General features: G+C 39.0%; 7 protein-coding genes across 7 annotated transcripts; 3 read left to right on the forward strand and 4 right to left on the reverse strand.

Annotated features, from left to right (window-relative positions):
• Nucleotides 1–252: 252 nt before the first annotated feature.
• Nucleotides 253–606, forward strand: PKNH_0902700 (histone H2B, putative; the record flags this gene model as incomplete). Its single annotated transcript, XM_002259015.1, has 1 exon — nucleotides 253–606. The coding sequence occupies one exon, from the start codon at nucleotides 253–255 to the stop codon at nucleotides 604–606; it is 354 nt and encodes a 117-aa protein (XP_002259051.1).
• Nucleotides 607–2094: 1488 nt separating this feature from the next.
• PKNH_0902800 (WD repeat-containing protein WRAP73, putative) lies at nucleotides 2095–5283 on the reverse strand (the record flags this gene model as incomplete). The annotated part of the gene is made up of 12 exons (XM_002259016.2): nucleotides 2095–2142; nucleotides 2291–2352; nucleotides 2499–2575; nucleotides 2712–2829; nucleotides 3041–3149; nucleotides 3331–3380; nucleotides 3524–3573; nucleotides 3864–3922; nucleotides 4018–4098; nucleotides 4246–4310; nucleotides 4433–4778; nucleotides 4951–5283. 12 exons carry the CDS (start codon nucleotides 5281–5283, stop codon nucleotides 2095–2097), a joined length of 1398 nt encoding a protein of 465 aa, XP_002259052.2.
• Nucleotides 5284–6355: 1072 nt separating this feature from the next.
• PKNH_0902900 (conserved Plasmodium protein, unknown function) lies at nucleotides 6356–8586 on the reverse strand (the record flags this gene model as incomplete). The annotated part of the gene is made up of 2 exons (XM_002259017.1): nucleotides 6356–6431; nucleotides 6617–8586. The coding sequence occupies 2 exons, from the start codon at nucleotides 8584–8586 to the stop codon at nucleotides 6356–6358; spliced, it is 2046 nt and encodes a 681-aa protein (XP_002259053.1).
• A 1608-nt stretch (nucleotides 8587–10194) lies between these two features.
• Nucleotides 10195–11655, reverse strand: PKNH_0903000 (40S ribosomal protein S4, putative; the record flags this gene model as incomplete). Its single annotated transcript, XM_002259018.1, has 2 exons — nucleotides 10195–10977; nucleotides 11653–11655. The coding sequence occupies 2 exons, from the start codon at nucleotides 11653–11655 to the stop codon at nucleotides 10195–10197; spliced, it is 786 nt and encodes a 261-aa protein (XP_002259054.1).
• A 2236-nt stretch (nucleotides 11656–13891) lies between these two features.
• PKNH_0903100 (centrin-4, putative) lies at nucleotides 13892–14682 on the forward strand (the record flags this gene model as incomplete). Its single annotated transcript, XM_002259019.1, has 3 exons — nucleotides 13892–14204; nucleotides 14324–14368; nucleotides 14537–14682. The coding sequence occupies 3 exons, from the start codon at nucleotides 13892–13894 to the stop codon at nucleotides 14680–14682; spliced, it is 504 nt and encodes a 167-aa protein (XP_002259055.1).
• An 837-nt stretch (nucleotides 14683–15519) lies between these two features.
• Nucleotides 15520–17769, reverse strand: PKNH_0903200 (translocon component PTEX88, putative; the record flags this gene model as incomplete). Its single annotated transcript, XM_002259020.1, has 1 exon — nucleotides 15520–17769. The coding sequence occupies one exon, from the start codon at nucleotides 17767–17769 to the stop codon at nucleotides 15520–15522; it is 2250 nt and encodes a 749-aa protein (XP_002259056.1).
• Nucleotides 17770–21871: 4102 nt separating this feature from the next.
• On the forward strand, nucleotides 21872–23407 carry PKNH_0903300 (tRNA-splicing ligase RtcB, putative; the record flags this gene model as incomplete). Its single annotated transcript, XM_002259021.1, has 1 exon — nucleotides 21872–23407. One exon carries the CDS (start codon nucleotides 21872–21874, stop codon nucleotides 23405–23407), a length of 1536 nt encoding a protein of 511 aa, XP_002259057.1.
• Between the last annotated feature and the right edge of the window lie 2001 nt (nucleotides 23408–25408).

Consider the following 25408-nt stretch of genomic DNA (forward strand, 5'->3'; position numbering starts at 1 on the left):
TTTATTTTTATTTTATTTTTAATTTATTTTATTTTTCTTTTTTGCAATATTTAAAAATAATATTTAAAAAAAAAAAAATAATATATTAAAAATATATTTTAAGATTTTTATAAATTCCTAAATTATTTTTCATAAAATTCAGCACATTTCTTTATTCAATTTTTATACGCATTTTCCCTTTTTTTTTTTCCCCACCAAAGTAACAGTTTTTTTTTTTTTTTTTTTCCTTTACATTTTTATATATCACACAAAATGGTATCCAAAAAGCCAGCGAAAGCGAAAAAGGCCGCCACTGGTCCTGACGGAAAGAAGAAGAGAAAAAAGTCAAAATATGACAGCTATGGACTTTACATTTTTAAAGTTTTGAAACAAGTTCACCCAGACACTGGTATTTCGAGGAAATCCATGAACATCATGAACTCCTTCCTTGTTGATACTTTTGAGAAAATTGCAACTGAAGCCTCCAGATTGTGTAAATACACCAAAAGGGACACCTTGTCATCACGTGAAATTCAAACTGCCATCAGATTGGTATTGCCAGGAGAATTGGCCAAGCACGCAGTTTCGGAAGGAACCAAGGCCGTTACGAAATTTACCTCCAAGTAATTTTAGTACCACACAGAGGCCCATTGCCCAAAATGGAAAATAAAAAAAAACATATAAAAATAAAGTGTAAATATGCATCAATTGGAAATTTTTAATATGATATATAAAAATGTTTAAAAAAAAAAGTGAAACTGAAAAAAAAAAAAAAAGGTGCCATTTTACACCCTTTAAAAAAAAAAAAAAAAAAAAAAAAATAGCTAACTGAAAGGAACATATATATATATATATATGAAAAGAAGGATAATTACAGAGAAGAAAAAGACAAAGCAGAAAGAAGTTGCAGTTATGGATGTTTCGGTACGATTGGAGTGGAAAAATCTCGTTCGTTCACCGAGTAGCTCCCTCTACTGCCGTCTGATTTGTCCATCAAGTTATTCCATTCATATGGTAGAAGAAGAAAGAATGAAAAGCTGAATTGCATATATATGGTCAAAATGGCTATGCCAACCCTTAACATGGAGACTGTTTGCACGACTTTTGTGTGTTTTTGCATGGCAGCCCATGCAGGTATGCATACGAACTTCTCTCACCAAATTAAGACGAATGCTATAATGAACAGTAGGAGGAATGATGTATGAAGCTGTGTGAATGTGGTGTGTGTACTTTTCTGCACTCGTGCATGCTCGCATGTGTGCAGCTGTACATGCACTACCTTCTCATGAGCGTCGGGCTATCCGGAAGAGTCACACGGGGCATACCCGGTATTTCTTTCGACTGACAAATTTTGGCAATTGATATGAATGCATTGTAGTCCCAGGACCAATGCTTTTCATAACATGCGCCTTAAAATGATCAGCGGGAAAGTGTATGCATGTGTACTCGTCGTGCATTTGTGTGTATCTGGTAAAGTACCGCAGTGTGCTAAGGATTTCCACCCCGTACATAGTGCCGTACACATATTTTGTGTACTTTTTTTCATGTTTTTTTTTTTTTTTTTTTTTTAAGTTTAGTTAAATTCAAATAGACAACTTTACGAAGGCTTCACTAGAAGCCATTCCCTTGTTAACTCCTTCCTTTTTTTTTCATAAGGAAAAATTTATATGCGTGGAAGCGTTTTTAAATACCCTCATGGCATCGCTCCGTTTGTTACATTCGGAAAAATAGAGCACCGGTTGAAGCACAATTATTGCATAGCGACGCAACCAGTGGAGATGTTCATTTGTGTGCAACTTTTCACATTCGAACCGATAGAAGACCGAGGGGGGAGCCTCGAAGTAAGTGGAAAATATTCCCCTCCGGCATTCTTTCGAAGGGATAAAATATTTTTGTTGGTTCTCTTTCCCAAATGAATCATCCAAGGTAATCTTTTCCAGCTGCGTTCTAAATCTTCCGTTACACTTTTATACAACCCTTACTTATACACGTTATATATGCTCAAATAAGAATGCTCCGAATGCAGATGTATGGGGAAGTCTTTAACCTCAAAATTGAGATACTTAGCCATGAGAAGGGTGGCCCTTTCCTCCCTCTCCTCTCTGAGATTTGAAGTCATCGCGAATGGGCAATATGCTTCGCGTGAAATATGACTAGGCCTTTCTGTACGGACGAAAACGATTCGTTAGTTAAGATATTCACAAAAAATGTCATGTGGAAAAATGTAGTTACGAATTACCTTCACCTTCTGTGGGTTTATATGCACATGCACTCTCTACCCCTACACATATGCAACCAGGTGAAGAAGTACCTCACTCTTTGCCAGTAGGGCCGTTCCGTGGCAGTTCCATTCCGCCTCCTTGCACGTGAACCCTAAAGAGGGGTGAGTAGGGCGTCGCCTTGATTAGAAAGAATATGTCAAAGTTACACATGGGACGAACTTCAGGGAGAAGTGCCACGGGTAATCATTACGCGGTGTTCGGTATTCTCTTCGCGGAAGGTTACCCTCCTCCACCTACCGCAAGGCATTTCCAGTATGGAGCACTCGTTCGGAAGCCACACAAACAAGTGCGATGAATTCGTACAAATGAGCAACCTGCGTGGGTTAACGAATATCTTTATGGGTAGGCAATTTTAGAAGAAATCTATCGACTTAATTTCATCAAAAAAAGTGGGGTAAACCAGAACAACTACAAAAAAAAAAAAAAAGAAACACTATCTTTTTTTTTTACCTTGCCTTGTACAGAGCATGATCCCATCGTAAATAGGTTATTCTTTTTTTCTGTTGTAGTATGGCTACACAAGTGTAATTCTCCGCTGTATAAATCCGGACTGTGTTGTTATGGCTCTCTATGGAGAAGTTGCATCCGATTGGGGGTAGTAACCCCGTGGAGGTGATATTATTTATTTCTCTCACTGGACATTGGGGATGCGTAACCACAAAGGGGCACTGTTCCAAGAGGAGGAATATATCCCAATGGAAGGCATACTCTCATCACACAGGGCTATCACCATCCTCTTCAGGGCCCATCACTTTTTTGAATGACACATGTGGACATACCACTTATGATCGACAGGAAGGTCCCACACAAACTGAATGATAAAAAGGTGATGCCCACTGGAGAGAATATATCCGTTATCCCCTTTCGAACAGAATCAGTTCCTTTTTCCTGTAAAGTAGAGACAAGATGATTCCATATAGTGGTGAGAATTTCGATTCGTTGGAACTTCCATTAGCAAAAATTGTGTGGTAATTAATAATGTGTCAAAAGTACATACAACATGACAACATTGACGCGTAGAGTAAAAAGAAAGAAAAAAAAAAAAAAAAAGCACTTCACAGAGGGGCACCTTCTCACACTTCAGCAGTTTGTATTCGCCTTCCTTAACTCCTTCCGAGACTGTTATAAAGGGGATGCATGTCCATGCGTATATTAAGCAGATAGTACAAACATGCAAAAGGGAAAAAATAAGTGAAAAAAAAAAAAGTTAGAGGGCAAATAGTGCCTATTAATATATTTCTTCTCATTTAATACCCTCTTACCGTTGCTGTAAAAGGAAAAATTTGCCTTTCTCTCCTTTTCTGGGATCGTTCTGTATAAATTTCCAATTAGCAAAGGGAGTACACATGTGATTATGGACATTCGTGTTTGGAAAGGAAGGGGCTCATCCTTGTGGACACCAACACGCAAAGATCATTACAACTGTGTGGGCCATTCTACCCGCATGTTGCACATAAGATGAGGTGATTTTTTTATCCCCCTATAAGAAGGTTTATCTTATGTTGATAGCAACACCAGTAGTTAAAACTGTGCATGTACTTATTTGAACCCCTCCCCTCATCTTCTGAATGCTCTAATTCTACACGCAACATGTAAACCGACTCAGGCGATAGAACCCCGTTTAGGAAAATCCTGGTGGAGGTGTTTTCTTTATATATTTTCTGTAATGTGATGAGGAATGTATTGGTAGAAAAAAAAGTTTATCCACGGGCTCATTCTAAAGGTTCCACGTAAATGTGCATTCCATCAGATGTACCATTTGCTCGTTCATTATCACGGTCTCGCTTAAAACTATTTTTTTTATTTCTTTCAAGTTTTCCAGGTGTAGAATTGTAACCTGCGTGAGGAGCCCACAGACGATGTGTGCATATCGCGCATGAGATGTGAATATCATCCCCCGTGGGTGCACAGAGCTTGGGAATACTTCCGCTCCACCTGGATCATCCAGAGTTGTGTTCCTCTAGCTGCATGCATCATCCCTTACAACTCCATCTTCCATTCCTAGTGAGAGGATATTCCGCTCCTTACTGTTAGACGCGATATTTACACCTGTGTTGGTAGTAACAATTTGGTTTTATGTCCTACACAAATGTGTATAACGCTTCCAGTGTGCATTCCACCACCCATCACAATTTGTCAGGAAATAATTTACCACTGACTCTGTTCCTTACATGCTAAGTTCGCGCCGAAATTATAAACATAGAGTAGCTCCCCACTCGACTTGTACACATGCACCGATTTGTATTTATTACTGTAAGCTATGATATCATTCAATGAAGAGAAAAATATCTCACTGGGATTGAAGTTCCTGCAAATTATTTCCTGTTTTACTTTATAACTCTGCAAACAGAGCAGCGTTATTTTATTCTCCTTGTTCGATTCAGTTAGACAACCAAGGATATCATATTCTGCACTGACACAATAGTTTTTTTCCCCCTCCGACTTCACATGTTGGATGGTGACTAGGGAGTGATCCACGTCGTTCACGTTGTTTACATCGTAGATGCTTATGCATTTCTGAGGGGAGAGATAAGGAAAAAAATGGGGAACTCATACAGGGCACCACATACATATAAAGCTCTCCCAAACGAAGGGCACGCTATGGCTGAATTATCAACTCACAGAAATGCGCATTTAAAGATAGGTCGACAAATGCACTGTGGGTTATCGCCTTATTATATCTCCTCACCCGCTCGTACTTATGAATTAATATGTTTGTCCTTCGGCCCAGGAAAAAGGAACAGACATAGGACTGGAAAGCGTCATATATTATACTAACGATGTGACTACTATACAGGGAGTAGACGCAAACGCATCCCTCCTCCTTTGCTAACGCCAAGAAATGAATGTGATCCTCTGAAAAGTCAATGGAGTCTATTTTGTAGCTGTTCACATAAACCCGAGTTAAATCAAGCGACACAGATTCTATCAGAATTATTTTATTTGCAATTGCATATAGTAAGAATAATCCATCTTTGGAGAAACAACACAAGTCGCACTTGACCACTTTGGACTTCATCATCTTCTCGTCTCTCCATTTCGATCACAGAGCACACTCATCCAGTATGCTCACCGGGTGGGTTCATCAAGTGTACCGATCAAGTGTACCGATCAAGTGTACCGATCAAGTGTACCGATCAAGTGTACCGATCAAGTGTACCGATCAAGTGTACCGATCAAGTGTACCGATCAAGTGTACCGATCAAGTGTACCGATCAAGTGTACTCATCAAGTCTGTTCGAAGCAGTTTGTGCTCATCTCCCCTACCTCTCATGTGAGCGCCCCAACATGGTACTCTGTATAGCAGACCAATCGACTAACTAAACGGCAAGGATTTTTCCCTTAGGAATAGTCACTGTGTCTATCCTCTTGTACGTATCAAAGGAGATCGATTCGCAGGCGCAAAAACACACATTAGCCACATCTGCGAGGAGAGTGTTAAAATTCATCCGGCGGTGACACACAAAAGATGATTCGTGAAGATGTGGAAGTAGATACAGCCTTACGCGCGTCTCACAAAATTAAAACGCTAAAATGCACATCAGGAGTAAGAACCTCATGGGGAATACTCCTTTGTTCAAAAAATGTAAAAAAAAAAAAAAAAAGGACAAAGAAAGGTTTAAGTAGGCGGTTCAAATTAATAGTCCCTTGCGAAAATCACACATGGTGAAAAAAAAAAAAAAAAAAAAAAAAAAGAAAAACTTAAAAAAACGGAGAGTAATGGCAAGGGGGATAATACGAACAATAGGAAAGTAATTCTCATTCGGAAAATACGATAAAGGATAATATTCTCCACGATACACTTATAGGTAAAAGCACACACATGGTACTGATACACTATTGAGAAAGTAGAAAAATTAGGGGGGGTATCAAACACATGTAGCGACGATTCAGCCGGTACAGCTAATCACAGAACCAAGTACAGTTCAATGCGACCGACATTCGGATAGGCCAGATGTCTTATCTTCCGAGGAATCATCCATAAACACAACATAGCTTCGCGAGGTGGAGCGAAACGTTCATGATTCTGGCCGAGTCAACAATCTCAATTTCATTCTCCAACATGAAGGGGGTAACAGAAAAGACACTCTTCCTTAGTCAACCGTCGAAGCGAAGCTATTCTTCGTGTCATCAAAGAAGTGGTGCTTCATTTTTCCCACCTTCGTTTTGCTAAGGGAAAAAAAAAAAAAAAAAAAAAAGGGTGGAAGAATAATCAGTAAATGTACCACATAGGGGGGGGGTGGGAAGGGAAATACCACGGAGAACTTCTCCAAGCTCATCCTTGGTTTTTCCATCAACACATGGGAAAGAAAGCCATCAAAGGCGGTGACATTTTCTACGCTCGCCGCTCCTACTTGGTAAACAGAATTCGCACTATGGTGTAGACACTGATGATAACGCAGAGAATTATGAAAAAGAGCATGAGTATATCGAAGAGCTCATTGACCTGTATGGTGAGCTTAGTTTTGCCGCTAGAAATGATGAAATCCTTGTTTCGAACGACATGGTACGTACGCTGAATGAAGTGCCTGTTCTCGATGAAGGAGATCAGCAAGGAGTTTTCAGAATCGGTGAAATGCTTAAAGTACGAGCAAGCGACGATGTTCTCCTCAACATTTGTGATATTCTTCAAATACTTGTAAAGCAACTTCCATTCGTATGTGGTCTGCACAATGTAGCAGTTAATATGCCCAAAGTACTCCTCACTACCGTTTTTAACTGAGTCCATAATTTTCCTGTTGTAACTTCCATCCTTATCTTTGTACAATTTCCAAAGCTTCGTCTTGGTACTGATAAAAACGGTACTTAGATCATCACTTTGGACAGTAGACAAGTACACCTTTGGTTCAACATCTGAATAAACGTGTTCATATGGAATGAAGGATATTTCTCTGCAGTTCAGCTGGTATGAATTCAGTCCACACCTAAAGAGGTGGACTAGCTGTTTTCCCTTATCAAAGGATATGTAGTAGAACCCAACTTCGTTCTCTTCGTCTTCAAACAAGACCAAATCTAACAGGTTCTTAATTCTGAAATAAACATAGGTGGTAAAATCTTTCAAAATAGACACATAGTCATTTCCATGGTAGTACATAGCTATGTACCTACCAAGGGAAGATAGATTTTTCACCTGTGCTTTTTTAATCTTCTTGATGGAGTTATCCTTGAACAGAGACATTTCGTAAACGTAATTATCATTTTTATAACAGTTGTTAAATTCGTTCTCATTAAAAAAAACCTTGTGACATTTCTCAGAAGATGTTTCAGTAACATTTTTGTTTGAGTGTTTCCACAATATGTTATTGTCTCCTAAATGGTCCTTATAATGAGGGGTAGTGTTGTAAAGGAAATCATTGTTAGATCTCACCTGTTCATCATTGTAAGTAAGGTACTTATCCTCGAGTTGCTTCTTCCCTTTTTTCTTCAAAACTTTCTGCATGTGGTACTTAAAATTGCACGCTATGGTTTTGTTGTATATGTAGTAGGCTATATTTATTTTATCAAAATCTAACTTCAATAGCATGTTGAAATAGCTAGCTATTTTCTTCAACAGAATATCGTTATCCTTGTTCATGTAGGTCAAGCTTAACTGAAACTGCTTGTTGTACTCCTCATCTTTCAGAAAAATCGCCTTTAACTCGTTGTTGTTCCGTCTGGAGGGATAGCACAGAAATTTCCGGGGCATGAACGTGGAGTTCGCACCGGTAACGCTACATATTGCGGCACGCTTCACAAACTCATCGTCGTAATCCTCGTAATCGTCATTATCGTCCAGTCTCCGATTGTAGCCCATGTGTCCTGCATCATCAAACTGCTCATCCACCTCGTCCTCTTCATCGTCGTCGTCAAAGCCATAATTATTAAACTTTTTTATATAAAAAGGATCGTTCTTCACGTACAACTCATTCTTCCTATCCATGTACTTTATCCCAGACTCACTATAAAACAGATTATTTATTTTGCAAATAACCCCCTTCTTGTTATTCTTCAATAAAATCAAGTCACCGTCATTGTATCCAAACACGAAGTGTATATTCGTGGGAATGCGATACTTAAAGTAGTTTATCACTTTGGTAAAACTTTTGTAAAAATATATGTTGTCTCCAATTTCCAGTTCTCCTATTTCTGAACTCTTCACATAATAGCTGTCGTCATTTTCGTTAAGGAAGATATACTGGAAATTCTTCAGTTCACTCTTAAACCCGTTTGCGTTTGTATACGTGACGATTACTTGCTTGGGCTTCACATCCTCTGCGGCGAACACCCCGCCCTCCAACAGGCACAACGCCGTCAGCAGACTACACAACTTGCGTACCACTGTCATTCCAAAGCAAAGGGGGGGATGTAGGGGCCAGGAAAGTACCACGAAAAGGAGCAACAACAACCGAGTTCAATAATTTATAGCTAGGTAGGCTTCACACAAAAAAAAAAAAAAGAAAAGAAAAGAAGGGGGGGGGGAAAAGCTCCTTAAACGGATTTCTTAAATCCCCTTCTCACAAATACTCCCTCGCACTGGGGTGGGGAGGAGTTTCTCCCTTCATAGCTACTCACCCTACCCTAGCACAGCATAACTTGTGGGTACCAAATGAATGATTTACAAAAGGATATTATTTTTCTATTTTTCGGTCACTACCCTGCTTGCTCATTTGCTAACTCCCTTAATGGGGGCGAAAAAAAAAAAAAAAAAAAAAAAAAAAAAAAGGGGGGAAATGTCACTTGGCGAGAGGAACGCCAAAGCGTGTACTTGCGCTTGTGCATAAAAATTTGCCTTTCCTTTCAAAAACAAAGAAAAGTGCGAAGAGGAGGTAACAATTTGTGGGGGTGGAAAAAAAAAGTGCTCTCCAAATGTTCACTCTTTAGGTACACCCATGAAGTATACTCTAAAAGTACACTCACCAAATGCACCCAACATGTGCGGTGCCAAATCTTCGTACAAAGAGAAAGACGCATGTCCAACTGATAGCCAAAATCTGTATACTCCGCGAGCGCAATTTTTCGTTCAACATGTTCCGTTTCGTCTCAGCTCAAATCGGGGAAAAAAAAAATTGTCTCCGAGTAAAAATCTTCTCTCAGACGATTTCGGGCCTCGTCTTATCGCTCGCCTAGTCGCCCCTCCTAACATCAACACTCACATGTTGTGCATTTCCGTTTAGCTGCACGCGCTTCCCTCCTTTGCAACTTTTTAAAAAACAAATTACTGTGCAGTAATATGTTACCTCCTCTTTGTCATACAAAATCTGAGAGACTAATACGGAGCTTGCCTTTTACGATGAGCTTAATTGGAACCGACTCCTCCACACAAGCAACACTTTTTTTTTTATCATTTCAGGAAATATTTTGAAATAAATATTTATTAATAGGAAAAAATAAAAATTATAAAGTTAATGTAAGGTTTGCCCCATTTTACATTCAGCAGTTGTTGCGCACTGACACATTTTTCCTTTTCACCTAATCTTATTTTCAGATACGAGGCAAAAGAAAAAAAAAAAAAAAAAAAAAAAAAAAAAAAACGAAAAACAAAAATGCTCTAAATTACGAAAATGTGTCTGTGTCATTTGTAAACATGGAAATAAAAATTGTTAAAACACACGTAACACATTTTCTCGGTGGATAACTTTTCATTCCTTTTTTTTTTTTTTTTTTTTTTTTTTTTCTCTCTTTCTTTGCGTAAAAACTCTCTCCGTTCATGCATGTGCCGAAATTGTTTACTCATCGTGTAACCAATTTGACAATGCATAATTTCCAGGTGCAAAAAAAAGGGCGTACTTCTTATATACGTGCGTGTATGTGGGGTTTGGTAAAAAGCTGTTCAACTTTTCATTCCCCCAGTTGCACTAAGGATGCAACACTTTTCTGTCTGTCGTTCTCAGCGCAGCTATCTGTTCTTAGCAAAAAGGAGGAGTACAACATTAGTGAACCCTAACGCAGCCGCCTAGTTATTCTGTGCCTTCAGCTTATTCCTTCTCTCCTCAATGATATCCAACTTGATTCCTTTCTCTCGGGGTAAACTGATGTAAGGCTTCGAATTATCTCCAATGACAAACACGTTGCTCAAACGAGTGGCAAATATTTTTCCCCTGGAGTCCTTTACGTGAATAATATCATATGTTCCAATGTTCTTATCAATGGAGGAAATGATACCAACTCTTCCAACACTGTGTCCAGCTGTGACCATAACCATACTGCCGATTTGAAATTTCAAATGCTCCAGTACTTTTCCGGTTTCTAAGTCTAATCGAACCGTATCATTCACCTTAACGTCTGGGTGGATGTATGGAATGCTCCTACCATCATGTGTAACGGCAATGGATAATCGTCCTTTTCTCAAAATGATTTTCTTCACTTTGCACAATTTATATTTGCTCTCTTCATTGGTAATTCGGTGGGGGACGAATCTTCCTTTAATGTCGTACAGGAGTCTAAAATATTCGTTCGACTTGGTTATATGAATAACGTCCATAAGACCAACAGGGAATGTGCAATCGGTTCTTATTTTGTTGTCCACTTTTACAATTTTCTGGATTAATATCATTTTCACTTCATCAAACGTTAAGGCATACTTCAGTCGGTTTCTTAACAGAATTACCAGGGGGATACTTTCGATAAGCCTGTGTGGACCGCTACTCGTTTTGGGCGCATATTGACCGCCCATTTTGTTCAACATCCAATGTGAGGGCGCATTGACTCTCTTCATGTGCTTCTTGATTCCTTTACCCTGTGGGGGAAGAGAGAACAAACGAGGGGAATCCCAGTAAATGTGTTAGTTAAGCGGAAACAGTGGCAAAAAAAAATATGAACGGTTCATATTTTTACATTCACATATAACAAAAAAAAAAAGCTATCTGTATAGTAAACACTCAGAAAAATATGAACATCGATAAAAAAAAAAAAAAAAAAAAAAAATGCACACATTTTTGGAGAAGGCACCACAAAACAGTTTTGTAATCGCTTTGCTGATAGACAAATATATGGGGGCCAAAAATGTACGGCATCCCCGTTTATAAAATTACACAGCTGGGTGGCAACATTTCCGCATGTAGATCTAACAAAGGAATGTTTCACAGGAAGTCACCTCTCAGCCAATTCGGAAAATATGACACGCAAAGCACAGTACAGTGTCATAGCACCAAAATTGGCCAAATTGGCCAAATTGGCCAAATTGGCCCACTCGACCTGTTTAACCCTGTTGCGACCGTTTCACGGAGGCAAAAGGGCTTCGCAAAATATGTACTCACAATAACATATACTTGAATATATATGCAAAAAGGTACACTGAGGTATGCAGTTTGAAGGGCATAAAGCGCGCAGGGGAAAATGACCGTGGTATATGCAAAAGGGCCGCAGGGGTACGCGCCCCTACTAAAATTTCCATCCTTTTTTTGTAACATACCATTTTGCCGATCGAGTTTAAAAAAAGGGTTGGTTGATTTTCTCCTTAGATTGATTAAGAATATGTGAAGGGAGGCCTCTTATGCCTTATATTTGTAGGATAAAAAATATCAAGTGATAAAATTGGGTATATGTAATTTATATATGTTGTTCACGCAAAAGGGTTGAAAATAAAGGAAAACTGTAACATTTAATTATTTCAACGCGTGCGTATGTTTGTTCCTAACATAGCTTTATTTTTTTTTTTTTGTCATTAAATGTATGAGCAAAATGGTGAACTCTTTTTTCTTTTTCTTTTCTTTTTTTTTTTTTTTTTTTGTCAATTTTAGGAGGTTAGGATGATTTTATAAAAAATAACGAATTGGTATGCTTATAACTCTAAATACGTACTTTTTAAACTGCGACTAAGGTTGAGAGCGTTTTTTTTTTTTTTTTTCCAACTTCGACAGAAATCGTCACCACGGATGCGGCATAAAAAAATATGTACAAATATATTTTTCTGTTACGGTAGTACGCACGTTGTGGCCTTTTTGTTTTTTTCCATTTTTTTGCTATTTACTATATAGGGGGGCCAGTGGGTTATCTCACGGTCGACTTATCCACCATTTGGCACTTATTTTTCTTTTTTGCTTCTTTTTTTAATTCACCTTTGCAAAGCTTATTTGGGAACTTAGCAGCATATATTATATGCTGAAAATATCACATTAGCGCAAGGTTGGGGGGGAAAAAAAATACGCACTTTAACGGGGCTGCGACACCCCATATACATACACTTAAATCACTTCCGGCGTTGCTCAAAGTGGGCCCTACCGTGTTGCAACGTATGCGTATATAACTTATACCTTTAGCACTTCGGCAAAAGTGAAGCATAATATAAACTCATAAATTAAATAGGAAATAGGCGGGCCCCAGTTGGCGCTTGGTTTCTGCACTGGGGGATCCATTTTTTGTTCTCCGCAAGCCGCACAAAATAAGGGAAGCCACTGAAGCGATGTTTTAAAGCCGAAGTGCCACATACCGAAAAAAAGCGCTACGCGAAGAGGAGAAACGAACCCATCAACGTATCAAGGGATCCCCGTTTTTTTTTTCCCGACTTCTGCGAAGCGGGGTAAAGTCCGCTCGCGGGTGGAAAAATGGAAAAAAAAAAAAAAAAATAATAAAATAAAAAAAATACATATATATATTTATATAAATATATAGGATTAGTACCTACCCTTCCCAATACTTTTCTGCCAACGGTTCTTCACAATTTTGGCGTATTTTCCCGACAAGCACAAACGAAGCATTAATTTTTCTCTTGTATAAAAAGGTTAAAAATGAAGCGCTAATGTTGATCTTTGAAATAAGAACTGTAGGAGTTCCCAAACTGGGGGCACGTCATCACCTCCGGTCTCCCACTTCACCTCTTCTTCACCGTCACAGAGGAAATTCCCTTCTGTTGTGTCCATGTGTCAATTTGAGGCATGCTACATCCTATCAAATAGGGAAACCTCACAGGAGAAGGAATGTGTAAAGTTGTTCCACCCTCACCACTTCAAGGGTTTAAAGGCACAACGGGAAAAATAATATTTGGAAAATGGAAAACACGCAAACAATGACATCTTCCTGACACACGCAAAATGATCATGTCATAACATGTATCGTCGAATTAAAAAAAATATATCGTGCACATTTTTTTAAGTAAAAGTGTTTCTCTTAACATTTTTGCAAGGTGAATTAATTTTACTTATTTTTTTTTTTTCTTCTCCTCCTTTGTGACACATTTGTGCGAATATTTTTTTTTTTTTTTTTTTTTTTTTTTCACCGCTATGTAAATTTTCAAAATATTCGGCAGGAAAAAGCTCCTTTCGCTGGGTTACTTTTTCCAATCAGTAAGAGTGACCATCACCATCATCACCATGTGTATGAATTTGGCACATGCGTCTCAATTTCTGCTTCGTTGTTGTGTGTGTTAAAGTACAGGAAAATAGGGCACACAGTTATCTCGCCTAGTCGTCTCCCTCCCTTGGGCACTCTGTCTTTAACTTTTCCTCTCCATTCTGATAAATCATTGCTTAAATTTTTTGGGGGCATTTACATGAGTGGATGTGCGGCTAAGCATAAACGATCACGCACGTTAGCACCCACTTTAGTATCGCTGAATTGTTGGCTACGCATTATTTGCTGAATGCTTAGCAAACGGGGATATCTTCAAAAAAAAAAAGAGATAACTTCTTCCAGAAGAGCGCTGCCCCCTCAAAATGATGCTCGAGAACTCCAAAGAAATGACAATAAATGAGGATGTCGAAAAAGAGATATATGAATGCTTCTCTCTGTTCGATACAAACAAATGCGGTTATATCGATATTCGCGAATTTTACTTTGCCCTTAAGTCGCTTGGACTGAATTTCAAAAAAGAGGAAGTAAAGAATCTCTTTCTCCAAGTGAAGAAAAACATCGATGATAAATTAAATTTCGATGAATTTTTCGAAATCGCAACGAAACATATTCATAAGAGATACACTGAGGAGGAAATGGACAACATGTTTGCGCTCTTCGACCCTAATGATACAGGTGAGTCTTTTTTTTTTTTTTTTTTTTTTTTTTCCCCTTTACTGATGCTTGTAGGTGATGCACCGTCGGGGCGTTTTCCCACACTGTAAAGAAAAATCGAACCACTTTTACCTTTACAGGAAAAATAACACTAACATCTTTGCGAAACGTTTGTGCCGAAATAGGTAAGAAAATGAGCCTCTCACGTGGCGATATTTGTATGGTCCATCGCCCATGATCGCGCTGACAGGGCTGTTCCGCACGCGCCCGTTGCTCACTGTGTGCATAGCACATCTATTATTTTTACATACATATGCATAGCCACCTGCGCACCTTCCTCTTTCCCACCCAAGGGGAACACATCGACGAGGCGGAATTGAACCACATGATTGAGTTTGCCGACAGAAACAACGACAAGGTTATCGACAAGGAGGAATTCAAGAGAGTCCTCCTAAGTGCATGGAAAAACGACCCGCTCAGTGACGTAGACTCGGATTAGCATATCCCCACACGAGTACGCGTGCATGGTGTATAGCTATCCAATCTGAACAATGGTCAGAAAAAAAAAAAAAAAAAAAAAAAAAAAAAAAAATTTAAATTAATTTTTAGTTTAATTTAGTTCTATTTAATTTACGTGCTTGTTGGAATACTCTACAGTTTGATATAGTATGCTAAAATTTAATTTCTGTTTTCTTTGTTCTGTTTCGTTTCATTCCTTTTAACATTTAAAGATTAAATAAAAAGATGAAAAAAAAAAAAAATATGCCGCACGAATGGACAGCAAAAGTGTCTACATGATGAACAGCATAATTCAAAATGTCACAAAGAAGGGGGGCACATAAACTAAACGTTAAAAAATGAAAAAATCGAATCGTATCAAATCGAATGGTATCAAATCGCATCACATCACATCGTGTGAAAAAGAGTTAATTATCATTTATGGTATATGTTGTACGGTAGACATAATGAGGTTTAAAAAAAAAAAAATAACATACGAATGAAAGGGGGTACGAATGAGGAAAAGACGAATACAACATAACATTTCGGAGGCATGCATAAAACAGAAACATGAAAAATGTACATAAGCAGTACATACGTTCGCACGATATATAGGCACATGCGTGTACTCCTATACTTATGCATATGCACTGCTGTTCATACAAATGTAGTAAAAAAGGGTAGGATAGGGAGAATCATCACCCGTTAGCTATTCCGTTATCGCTTGCGTTATCGTTTCCGTTATCGTTTCCGTTATCGTTTCCGTTATCGTTTCCGTTATCGTTTCCCTTAGCGCTTCCGTCAGCCCTTCCGTCAGCGCTTCCACCCCGTCCCGCAGTCAGTAATCCAAATAGTAATTGAACTTGGAGTTGTTCTCTATGTTGAAGACTAAGCTGTCGACAGCAAAGGATTGGTAGTACTTCTCCTTCAGTATGGAAGTGTAAAAGTGGATGCTGGAGCTACTGTCTTGGCCGTATGAATCATGATTAGACACGAAGATAACCGTGTGAGATGTGGTTAGAAAAATGTAGCCATCTTCCGTGATATGCAGGTCGTCCTGGTTAGGCTTTTGGAATTTTGCGAGCAATTTTTTCTGCGGATATTTGCGCAGGAAATTATCGAGGACATTTTCTTTAACAAAAAAATAGTTCACGGAAGTTGTTATTGGACCAATCCTTTGGTTCGGATCATCCAAATTCAGCCATTCCTCAAATAACCACTTCTCATTCTGTTTTGTCATTTTATAAATATGTGTCTTATTGTTCGTTACGTAGATATAGTTAACTCTGTTACCGATGCTTTCCTCGAACGTTATAAACGATATGTGTTGGAAGTACTCATTCGATTCATTCTTCTTCCTGAACACGTTATAGCACTGGTAGGATTCTTCCGCCTTGTTAATGACACACCTATTTATGTAATTTTGCGCATCATCATTTCCTGTAATGTACACGATGACATTATTTTCTGTGCTGTTGTATATGTCCATGCATAATCCGAAAGGCTTTGGCAAATTTATGGTAAAATTTATTTTGTCTGCATGAACATACACGGTGTTGTTCATGGGGTACGTCAGAACGTGTACATCCATATGTGATTTATAATCAAATGCAATAAAATTTTTCAGTCCATCGAAGAGGAAATTACCACTGTAATGTTCATTGTACTCTTCTCCCTTGCTAAGGATACTAACATAGTTATTCACTGAATCGTAGTAACACATGTCCTTGAATAATTTTTCCTTTCCGGAGCAACTACTTGCACAGGTAATGTGGGGTGCCAATGCATATTGGTTCGTAATGCTGGCAAATGGTATTTTAGCTTCTTTACCACCTGCACCTTCTTTTACATTCCTCAAGTCGATAATTCCTTTGTTAACAGTACAGTTGTAATTATTAGTCCACAAAATTGTTAGCTTATATTTGGCATCCTCTTCTTTTCGTTTCTTTTCTGCCATCTCTGTTTCACTATCAGTGGTAGCGTTGTTCGTGGTGGCACTATCCAAATTTAAGAATTTCGCTTTATTATTGTTAAGTTCTTTTGTGAGAGCTCCCCTTTCATATTCTTCCTCTTCATTTACCAGGTGGACATCGTAGATAGAGAAATACAACGAATTTATATCCTTACTGTAAAGATCCAACACAGTGTACACGTCAACCGAGTCGTTCTTCTTTATGTTCATAAGGTAAAGTTTTCCTTCTGATGAGGGTTTATCATTCGTCACGTGCTTTACATTGACAATAAGATAGACCTTCTTACTATTTGTATCCTCCTCGTCAGGCATCACATTGGCACTGAGACCGACTATTTTATTTCCATTCGAAAAAGTATGTAACTTCTTAGCTTGTACAGAGTTGTTGCTCCTGTTTAGTGTCAACCTGAAAACATTTTCCGCGTTTTCTGTGATGAACAAACTGTTATCTAGCACTGCTAATCCATTCAATATCCTTATCTTCTTCCCATTAATAGTCTCAATTACATTAATAATTTCTATGTGATCATCCTGTTCATTGTACTTGACATGGAGGATAAAGTAATTTTGTTTAATAGAAGCAATAACAAAGAAGTGATTTTCCTGTGAATCGGCAACGATACCTGTGAAGAACATTTCCTTGTTGTTCATTATGTTTGCATATTTTTGTGCAATCACATTCATCAAGGATATTTTTTTCTTCTTTGCATCTATTTTGTAAATGTCCACATCTGTTATCATTAAGACGAACCCATTATTTGCAGCTATGCCCACTATGTAGAACTTGTCTGGAAAATTTAAAGCCAACAGATTCACATTATTTTTGTATAAATGTAGAGAATTCTTGAATTCATGTTTTACAAAATAAATTGGCTTCTTCTTCCTTTCGGAGTTGTAATCCACTGCACTATGCGGGATACACTGCACTGGGAAATTTATCAACTTATCTATTTCTAAATTAAATGTATTTTCATTTGGAACCACTCTTGCGTTTACTAAACTGTTCAACTGATTTGTCAGGATTAGATCTCCTGTGTGTTTGATGCTGTACTGATTCGTGCTCTTTGCTAGGGGTACCGTCAACCCCAGGAGAAATAAAAGGAACAAGACTGCCATGCTGGTGCCTACGTGGGGGGTTCTCCAAAATTGGGCTTCAACCTTCAGGATAAACCTTCAAGATCAACCTTCAAGATCAACTTCAAGATCAACCTTCCAGATCAACTTCAAGATCAACCTTCCAGATCAACTTCAAGATCAACCTTCACGATCAACCTTCAAGATCAACCTTCCAGATCAACTTCAAGATCAACCTTCAAGATCAACCTTCAAGATCAACCTTCAGGATTAACCCTCAGGTTCAAACTTTTATAGGGAGTTTTCTTCTCCGAAGCAGTGTTGGCAATACGTGGGGAAAATCAGAACCTCACGCGGTAGAAAATATGTACATATATTTATTCACCTACTTAATGCGCAAACCCTCTGAGAGACGCCTTCAAATGGGTGCTCAAGAGGATACTCGAAAAAAAAAAAAAAAAAAAAAAAAAAAGGCACCAATTGAGGGACTCATCCAGGGTGGGAGGCGCGCGGTGAAGCGATAGAGTGGTGAGACAAGGTATGGCATATCACTTCGGCGGTGAATGCGGTAAAGAATTCGTGCAGAATTTTCACTCGAGGGCCAAAAAGGGGTGAACATACGCACATCTGTTAGCGGCGATTATGTTACTCCACGAAAAATCTCCCACATAAGGAGAAAAAAAGACTACCACGAACGAGGTATATAATACAGCCCCAAAGCGCTGAAATTCCTCTAACGAAAAATCAACATTAAAAGGATGAGGACGCTTACGTTAAAAAAAAAAAAAAATTCTGTCCCTCCTTCGACGCGGATGCATAGGGGAGGAGCCTCTCTCTCACTTTGGGTGGGACCCTCTCTACATATAAAAAAAAAAAAAAAAAAAAAAAAAAAAACACAAATGAAAATTTCCTTTTGATATAAAAGTTATACGCACGTAGGGAAAAAAAAAAAAAAAAAAAAAAAAAGGGAAGGCGTTCCTTCGCTCTGTTCGACGGAGAACCCTGCGCCTATAAATGACAAAAAAAAGGAAAAAAAAAAAAATAAATGTGGAAATAAACAAATATATATATATATATATATATATATATATATATATTATGTACATATATAAATATACACGTACGTATGGCGAAATTCTGGTACGTTTGATCTTAAGTGGCCTGCTTGTACACGCAAAGGTACTCCTCGCAGATGATATTTTATTTCCTACGGGGCCAAGTGCAACGTCGGGATGTATACGAGGCACCAACCGAATGCGTACTTGTGTAGATGATGTTGAGCCAAACAAATCGCCACAATTTTTTTTTTTTTTTTTCAAGAGAGAGAAACTTGGTTCAGCGAAACCTTGCGTAAACAAACATGATAAACCCTTTGTGGGCCACAAAAAAAAAAAAAAAAAAAAAAAAAAAAAGATATGTACCTTTACCGTTATAATATTTTATGTTTTACCCTCTGTATTGCCTGGTTTCAGTTCACCAAAATCGCATGTACCGTTACACCGTTAGGTCAAAACGACCTGTGTGCGGTAGAGTCTTCATCCTCAGAACAGTGCAAATCTCGTTTAGAGGTAGAACAACGCGCCGTGATTTGATGCGTGCCTCCCTATGGAGTTTTTGCTTTCACCCCGTTGGCATGAAAGCTGGGCTTTTGCGCAGTAAGAGAAAGGAGGGACTGGCTTCTTTCTTCTTCCCACGCGATAAAAAGAAAAATTTCTTATATGCAGTCGTATTGTTCACATAAGTACGTACGTACGTACATATATATATATATATATAGTAATACCTGTAATTACGCGAACATTTATGATCATTTGCGCACACATAAACAAAAATTGATAAGAAAAAAAAAAAAAAAAAATTCGCAGAGGAAGCAGTGATGGACCGGCTACATCACCCCAAATCGGATCCGTAAATCGGGGATGGAAGAAGGATTTATACCTGTTCGCATTGTATTTTTATTCTGCGTAGGTTTATACGGAACGTTGCCTTTTTCGATCCTTTCTCGTTTATGTTGTGGTAACTTTACAGTTATTTTATGGCAATTTTATGCCCATTCTGTGTTCCTCCTTTTGCTCCCTTTTATCGTGCCCCTTTGTATGGATAAGTGCATCAATCTCCGTTCCCACGTTGTCCATTCTCAAAGGGGCTGTTTTTGTTAATTCATTATGCGAACCATGCCCACAATCGCCCCGCACAGCATTGCCATTGCTCTGCAAAAAGGGAATAGCGCGACTATGTTCATTATCCATTTAATGGTTGAAAGGGTTGCTGAATTTTCTGCAACTTCAATTGGAGTTAAAAATTCCTCCCCTCGCCCCTTTAGCAAGTGAAAAGTTTTATTACAAGGAAAAACTAACAAATGTATATATATCACCCTAGGAGGAAAAAGAATGCTCTGAAATTGGCTTGTCAAATGTAGTTATCAATGTCGGCGAAATTGCTCTATGAGTAGGGGAGGAGGGTGGATAGGATATGGGGGGCATAAAGCAAACTGTTCTATACTGAGGGAGGAGGCTCCCATTAATACCCTCCTCCCCCCCCTTTAAGGAAACATCATCCTGGATGCAACGCCATATCAACCCCTTCGTCTATATGGCAAATGCCACTCGGTTGAAATGGTGTAACATTGAAAGCACACACTGTTACCCCCCCCACACACATACACCGTCGCAGTACTCCTAAACCTGTTTATGTAATTTCCCCTCTATTCCTTTTCCCAACACACACGGAGCTATCCGTTCAAGTGAGCCATTTTTTTGTAGCCATGCTTGTAAACTGCACAACGGGATTTGTAGAACGCATCAAAAAACTTCGAAACAGAAGGTTGACAAGCAGACTGGTGTAAAAATATTTTTCTGAAAAAAAAAAAAAAAAAAAAACACCTTGTTCCTCCATGAGCAGGTATAGTGGAAGGGGAAAACCAAAGCTGTAAAGTGCCTTCCCATTCATCGCTTCGATTAAGGGACACACACAAATCTGTGTTGTCCATGGGGGGTACAACGGTAAAGCACCATCTGGCAAATATCCTCCGCTTCCCATATCTCCACATTTTATTAAGTTCACATGTTCCTGTAAAAATTAATGATTTCCACATGCGCCACCCTCCCATGGAGCAGCACATGTGCGCAGTCCTTTCACCATCTCCTTAAAATGTGTGTCAAATCCCTATACACATACAACTCGTAGGTACGTATATACACAATGTGCAACATAGGAATAGTCAACCGATGAACTGGCCAACCGGCTAACACCACGTCGAAAAATGGAGTCGCCTTTTCATTGACTTTTACTTGCGTGCCCCAATGGTCACTCAGATTTTTCTCTTTTTATTTTCTTCAATAAATCATTCGCACGGCGGGATAAAAAAAAAAAAAAAAAAAAAAAAAAAGAAACATAACACAACATAACAATAGCCATAATGATAATAATAATTTTAACTTTTTCTCACCCTTGATTTGTATTTCTTCCTGTTGAAACACCATTGAGCTGTTAATCCCTCCTCCAAGCGAGCCAGTATTCTAAACGCAACTGCGTCAAAAGAGAAGTGAAGCTTCCATCGTGCGAAGAAACTATCTTGCACATCATCCAACGGAGCTCCATATGGATGAAGAAGCACATTCGCTTTTAAGTAGGTTCCATAAAGGGAGGGGGTATTTGGTAGATGTGTTAACCGAATGGGCAATCACACCAACGAACTGGTCAATGATCCTCTCATGAATATCGAACAGAAGATTGTTACCCCATCAGTCCGTTGCACCAGTTTACCTCTCCACTTCTGCCATTCTCACCAAAGTGAGGAAAAAGCAAAAAGGCTGCACGTCCATCTTTTTCGTATTTCCACCCACGAGCAATCATATAACAGTTTGCAAAAAAAAAAAAAAAAAAAAAAAAAAAAAATATATATATATATATGTATATGTATATAATAAAATAAGTTGGACCTCTGTTCGAATGAACCGTACATGAGAGGATTACTGCTGATTGAATTTTTTTTTAGAACATCTGACGATTCTCATAAAACAGAACAGCTGCAACTTGGAGTGACATGTTATGCGCGTGTGGCACGTCAAGACAATCCATCTAAGGATAGAAGACTGGTGAGGAAACGTATTATACCACACTTCACTAAGCACCCCCTAGAAGGATGAAGCAAGGGAGCCGAAGTGAAGGTGCTCGCGGGGATATCCGCGGCTACATCCAAAAGACGGGGGAAAGGAACCTCTACCGAATAAAAAAGGGGTTGGTCCCAAATATGAACGTAGAGGGGCACATGTACGTGAACGATAAGTTGAAGCATCTCATAGATGATGAAATAGAGATGTATCAACTGAACAGGAACTCTACTTTCCTCCCCGCCGTTGTTCAAATAGCAAATGTGTCTACCCTACCAGGTATCGTAAAGGCATCCATAGCCTTACCAGATGTACATGCAGGTTATGGGTTTTCCATAGGAAACGTTGCAGCCTTTGACATGAGCAATGAAAAGGCAATTATTTCTCCAGGGGGAGTAGGATTCGATATAAACTGTGGGGTGAGGTTAATTAGAACAAATTTATTTTACGAAGACATAAAGGATAAACAAGATGAATTGGCTCAGCTCCTTTTCAACAACATTCCAGTAGGAGTAGGATCACAGGGATGTATATTATGCAATCAAGACAAACTAGATGAAGCTCTGTGCCTTGGAATGGATTGGTGTGTGAAGGAAGGATACGCATGGGTAGAGGATAAGTTGAACTGTGAAGATAATGGAAGGAGTTTCTATGCTGATAGTAACTACGTATCTGTGAGAGCTAAAAAACGAGGGATAACACAGATGGGGACTTTGGGGGCTGGAAATCACTACGCTGAAATTCAAATTGTTGATGAAATATACGACAAGAGGAGTGCCAAACTGATGGGAATAGAAAAAAAAAACCAAGTGTGTATAATGATTCATTCAGGGAGTAGAGGCTTGGGTCATCAAATAGCTACGGATGCGTTAATAGAGATGGAGAAAAGCATGACCAAATATAAAATAGATGTTATTGATAAACAGCTAGCTTGTACTCCTATCCATTCTAAGGAAGGACAAAATTATCTTAAAGCCATGGGTTCTGCTTGTAATTTCGCCTGGATTAATAGATCCTCCATGACATTTTTAGCAAGACAAACCTTTGCAAAAATATTTAACCAATCACCAGACGACTTAGACATGCATGTCATATATGATATCTCACATAACATTGCCAAAATGGAGGATCATCTGGTGGATGGGAAGATGAAAAAATTGTTAGTTCACAGGAAAGGGTCCACCAGGGCTTTCCCGCCATTCCACCCTGCAGTTCCTTTAGATTACCAATACTGTGGACAACCCATTCTCATCGGAGGAACCATGGGTACCTACTCCTATGTCCTGACTGGTACGGACAAAGCTATGGAGACAACTTTCGGCTCTACTTGCCATGGGGCTGGGCGAGCACTAAGTAGAAATAAAAGCAGAAACACACTAAACTACATGGACGTTCTGCAAAAAATGAAAGAGGAAAATATTTCCATTCGAGTCGCTTCGCCAAAGTTAATTATGGAGGAAGCCCCAGAGTCGTATAAGAACGTTTCCGAAGTGGTCAATACGTGTCATGAAGCGGGCATATCCAACAAATGTTTTCGCCTGAAGCCGGTTGCCGTCATAAAGGGTTGACCATAAGGTGATAAAAAGATAACCACCCGATGGTAAGGCGGTCGGGACCCCTTTTTCTCCGTTTTATCGCCTTCTCCTTATTTGTGCCTACGCAAGGCTAGACACACCCTGGGGTGCAACTCACCTGGATTCGACCAAGGGACTGTGAAAACTGACTTTGCTCCACCAGGATTGGTTCACTTCCTCCCCCCCCCCCCCCCCCCCCCCCTCCCGAGTCATTGCTTTAATTCGCTTCAATCCGTTCCATTTCACTTAGTTTTTTTATTTTTAACTTCCCTTTATAATTTTTTTATTTTTTCAACACACGTTGGGTGGTCCAACTGTTAGGTGAATCTTTAAGCGCCATTTTTGCCATCAGTTGTGCACCCCATATCATGGTGGGCATTCTTTTTTTTTTTTTTTTTTTTTTCCTTTTCCAAATTTGCTTTCGCTACGTAGGAGACGCTTACCGACCTGCACACCTACACGATCCTACGTTAGCTTCTTCATTCTGGAGAACCTGCTTCTTTTCCACCACATCAAGGTTGCATTTGAGCAACCTACATCACACTAACATAATATTGGTAGCTCCCCGCGCACGGGGGGAAAGGCGATACGGATATAAGACCGCTGCGTACCGTCGAAACAGATACTAAACAGAGTGTAGCACAACTGTTCGACACTGAACATGTAACACATATGGAGTGTGTGACAAATGGGTGTTGTTCGTCATCGCAGGTTAGTGTGGCCACTGCGAAACATGTTGTTTTCTCCCCATTTTATAACCCCCCCCCTTAAAAACCATGTTGCACACATTAACGACATCTACATTATTAACCTCTTCCCATTTTCTCAAACCTGGAGTAGCCCCCCCACATGAACAACTTCTCCACCTCCTATGGGGCATTTTCTCACCTAAATATCCTGAACTATAAAGCAATACTTCCACTTACGGTGTGTGGCTTACTTACACCTGGTCCTTCTCTCACCCCATAACATATTTTTTCCAGTTACGGATATTATATATATATTTTTTTTTTTTTTCTCTCTCTCACCATATATGCTGATAAATAAAACTCTAAAAGGGTCAAACTTGATGCGTTTTTTTTTTTTTTTTTTTTTTTTTTTACCCTTCCGGATTGCGCATAGAATCGGTTGTCATAGTTCACCTTTTTACTCGCCACTCCTTGGGTATCATCAAATCCAGGAGTTATGTAGCTCCACCACTTCTTAAACAATTTTACACAGTAGCCACCAGATAGTGGAACACCAGTATTTTTTTTTTTTTTTTTTTTTTTTTTTTAATTTCCGGGGGTGAAAAGGAGGAATCTCAAAGGGATAGAGTTGCAAGCCTTTTGTTTGTGTACATTCGTGCCGCTTCACACTATACAGCTTCTTCCTTCTATGCTTTTTTTTTTTTATTTTTATTTTTTATATGCATACTGTTCCGACCAGTCAGGGGTGCTACGAATCCTTCATTCACGAGCGGGAATTTTCTTCACATGATGCGTATGTACTGTTTCCGTTTCTTAGTAATGAAGTGAGCACTGGGGCATTACCTTTCCTTCACATGGGCCACTTTCTCTTCCGTGTCAAGGTGTTATTATACTCTCCTGCAATCCCCAGAAAACTGTGCTTCTTGCTCTTCACAGGCGATATGACTGACCGCCCCCGCGCGTGCTTATTTCCTCATATTTTAATATTATAGTGGAGAGAGAAAAAAAAAAAAAAAAAAAAAAAACATACATATACATACGTACGTACGCACGCATACATACATACATAAACGCACAAACATATTTTATTTGAACCATTTGAGTGACAAAATAAAGTGAACAAAATAGGTAAAGCCTAAATCCTAAATTCTAAATTCATAACGATACTTCCGAGCCTCTCATGTGGCATCACAATTTTCACGTAAGAACTTCTTTCGTATTATGTATAGTTTATCGAGTTACGCATTTAACTGTCACGCTTACCGTTCACGTGTGGTGAATTTCTATTCCATTTCGTTTGCGTTCT

The sequence above is a fragment of the Plasmodium knowlesi genome, assembly GCF_000006355.2.
Source record: "Plasmodium knowlesi strain H genome assembly, chromosome: 9".
Lineage (NCBI taxonomy): Eukaryota > Apicomplexa > Aconoidasida > Haemosporida > Plasmodiidae > Plasmodium > Plasmodium knowlesi.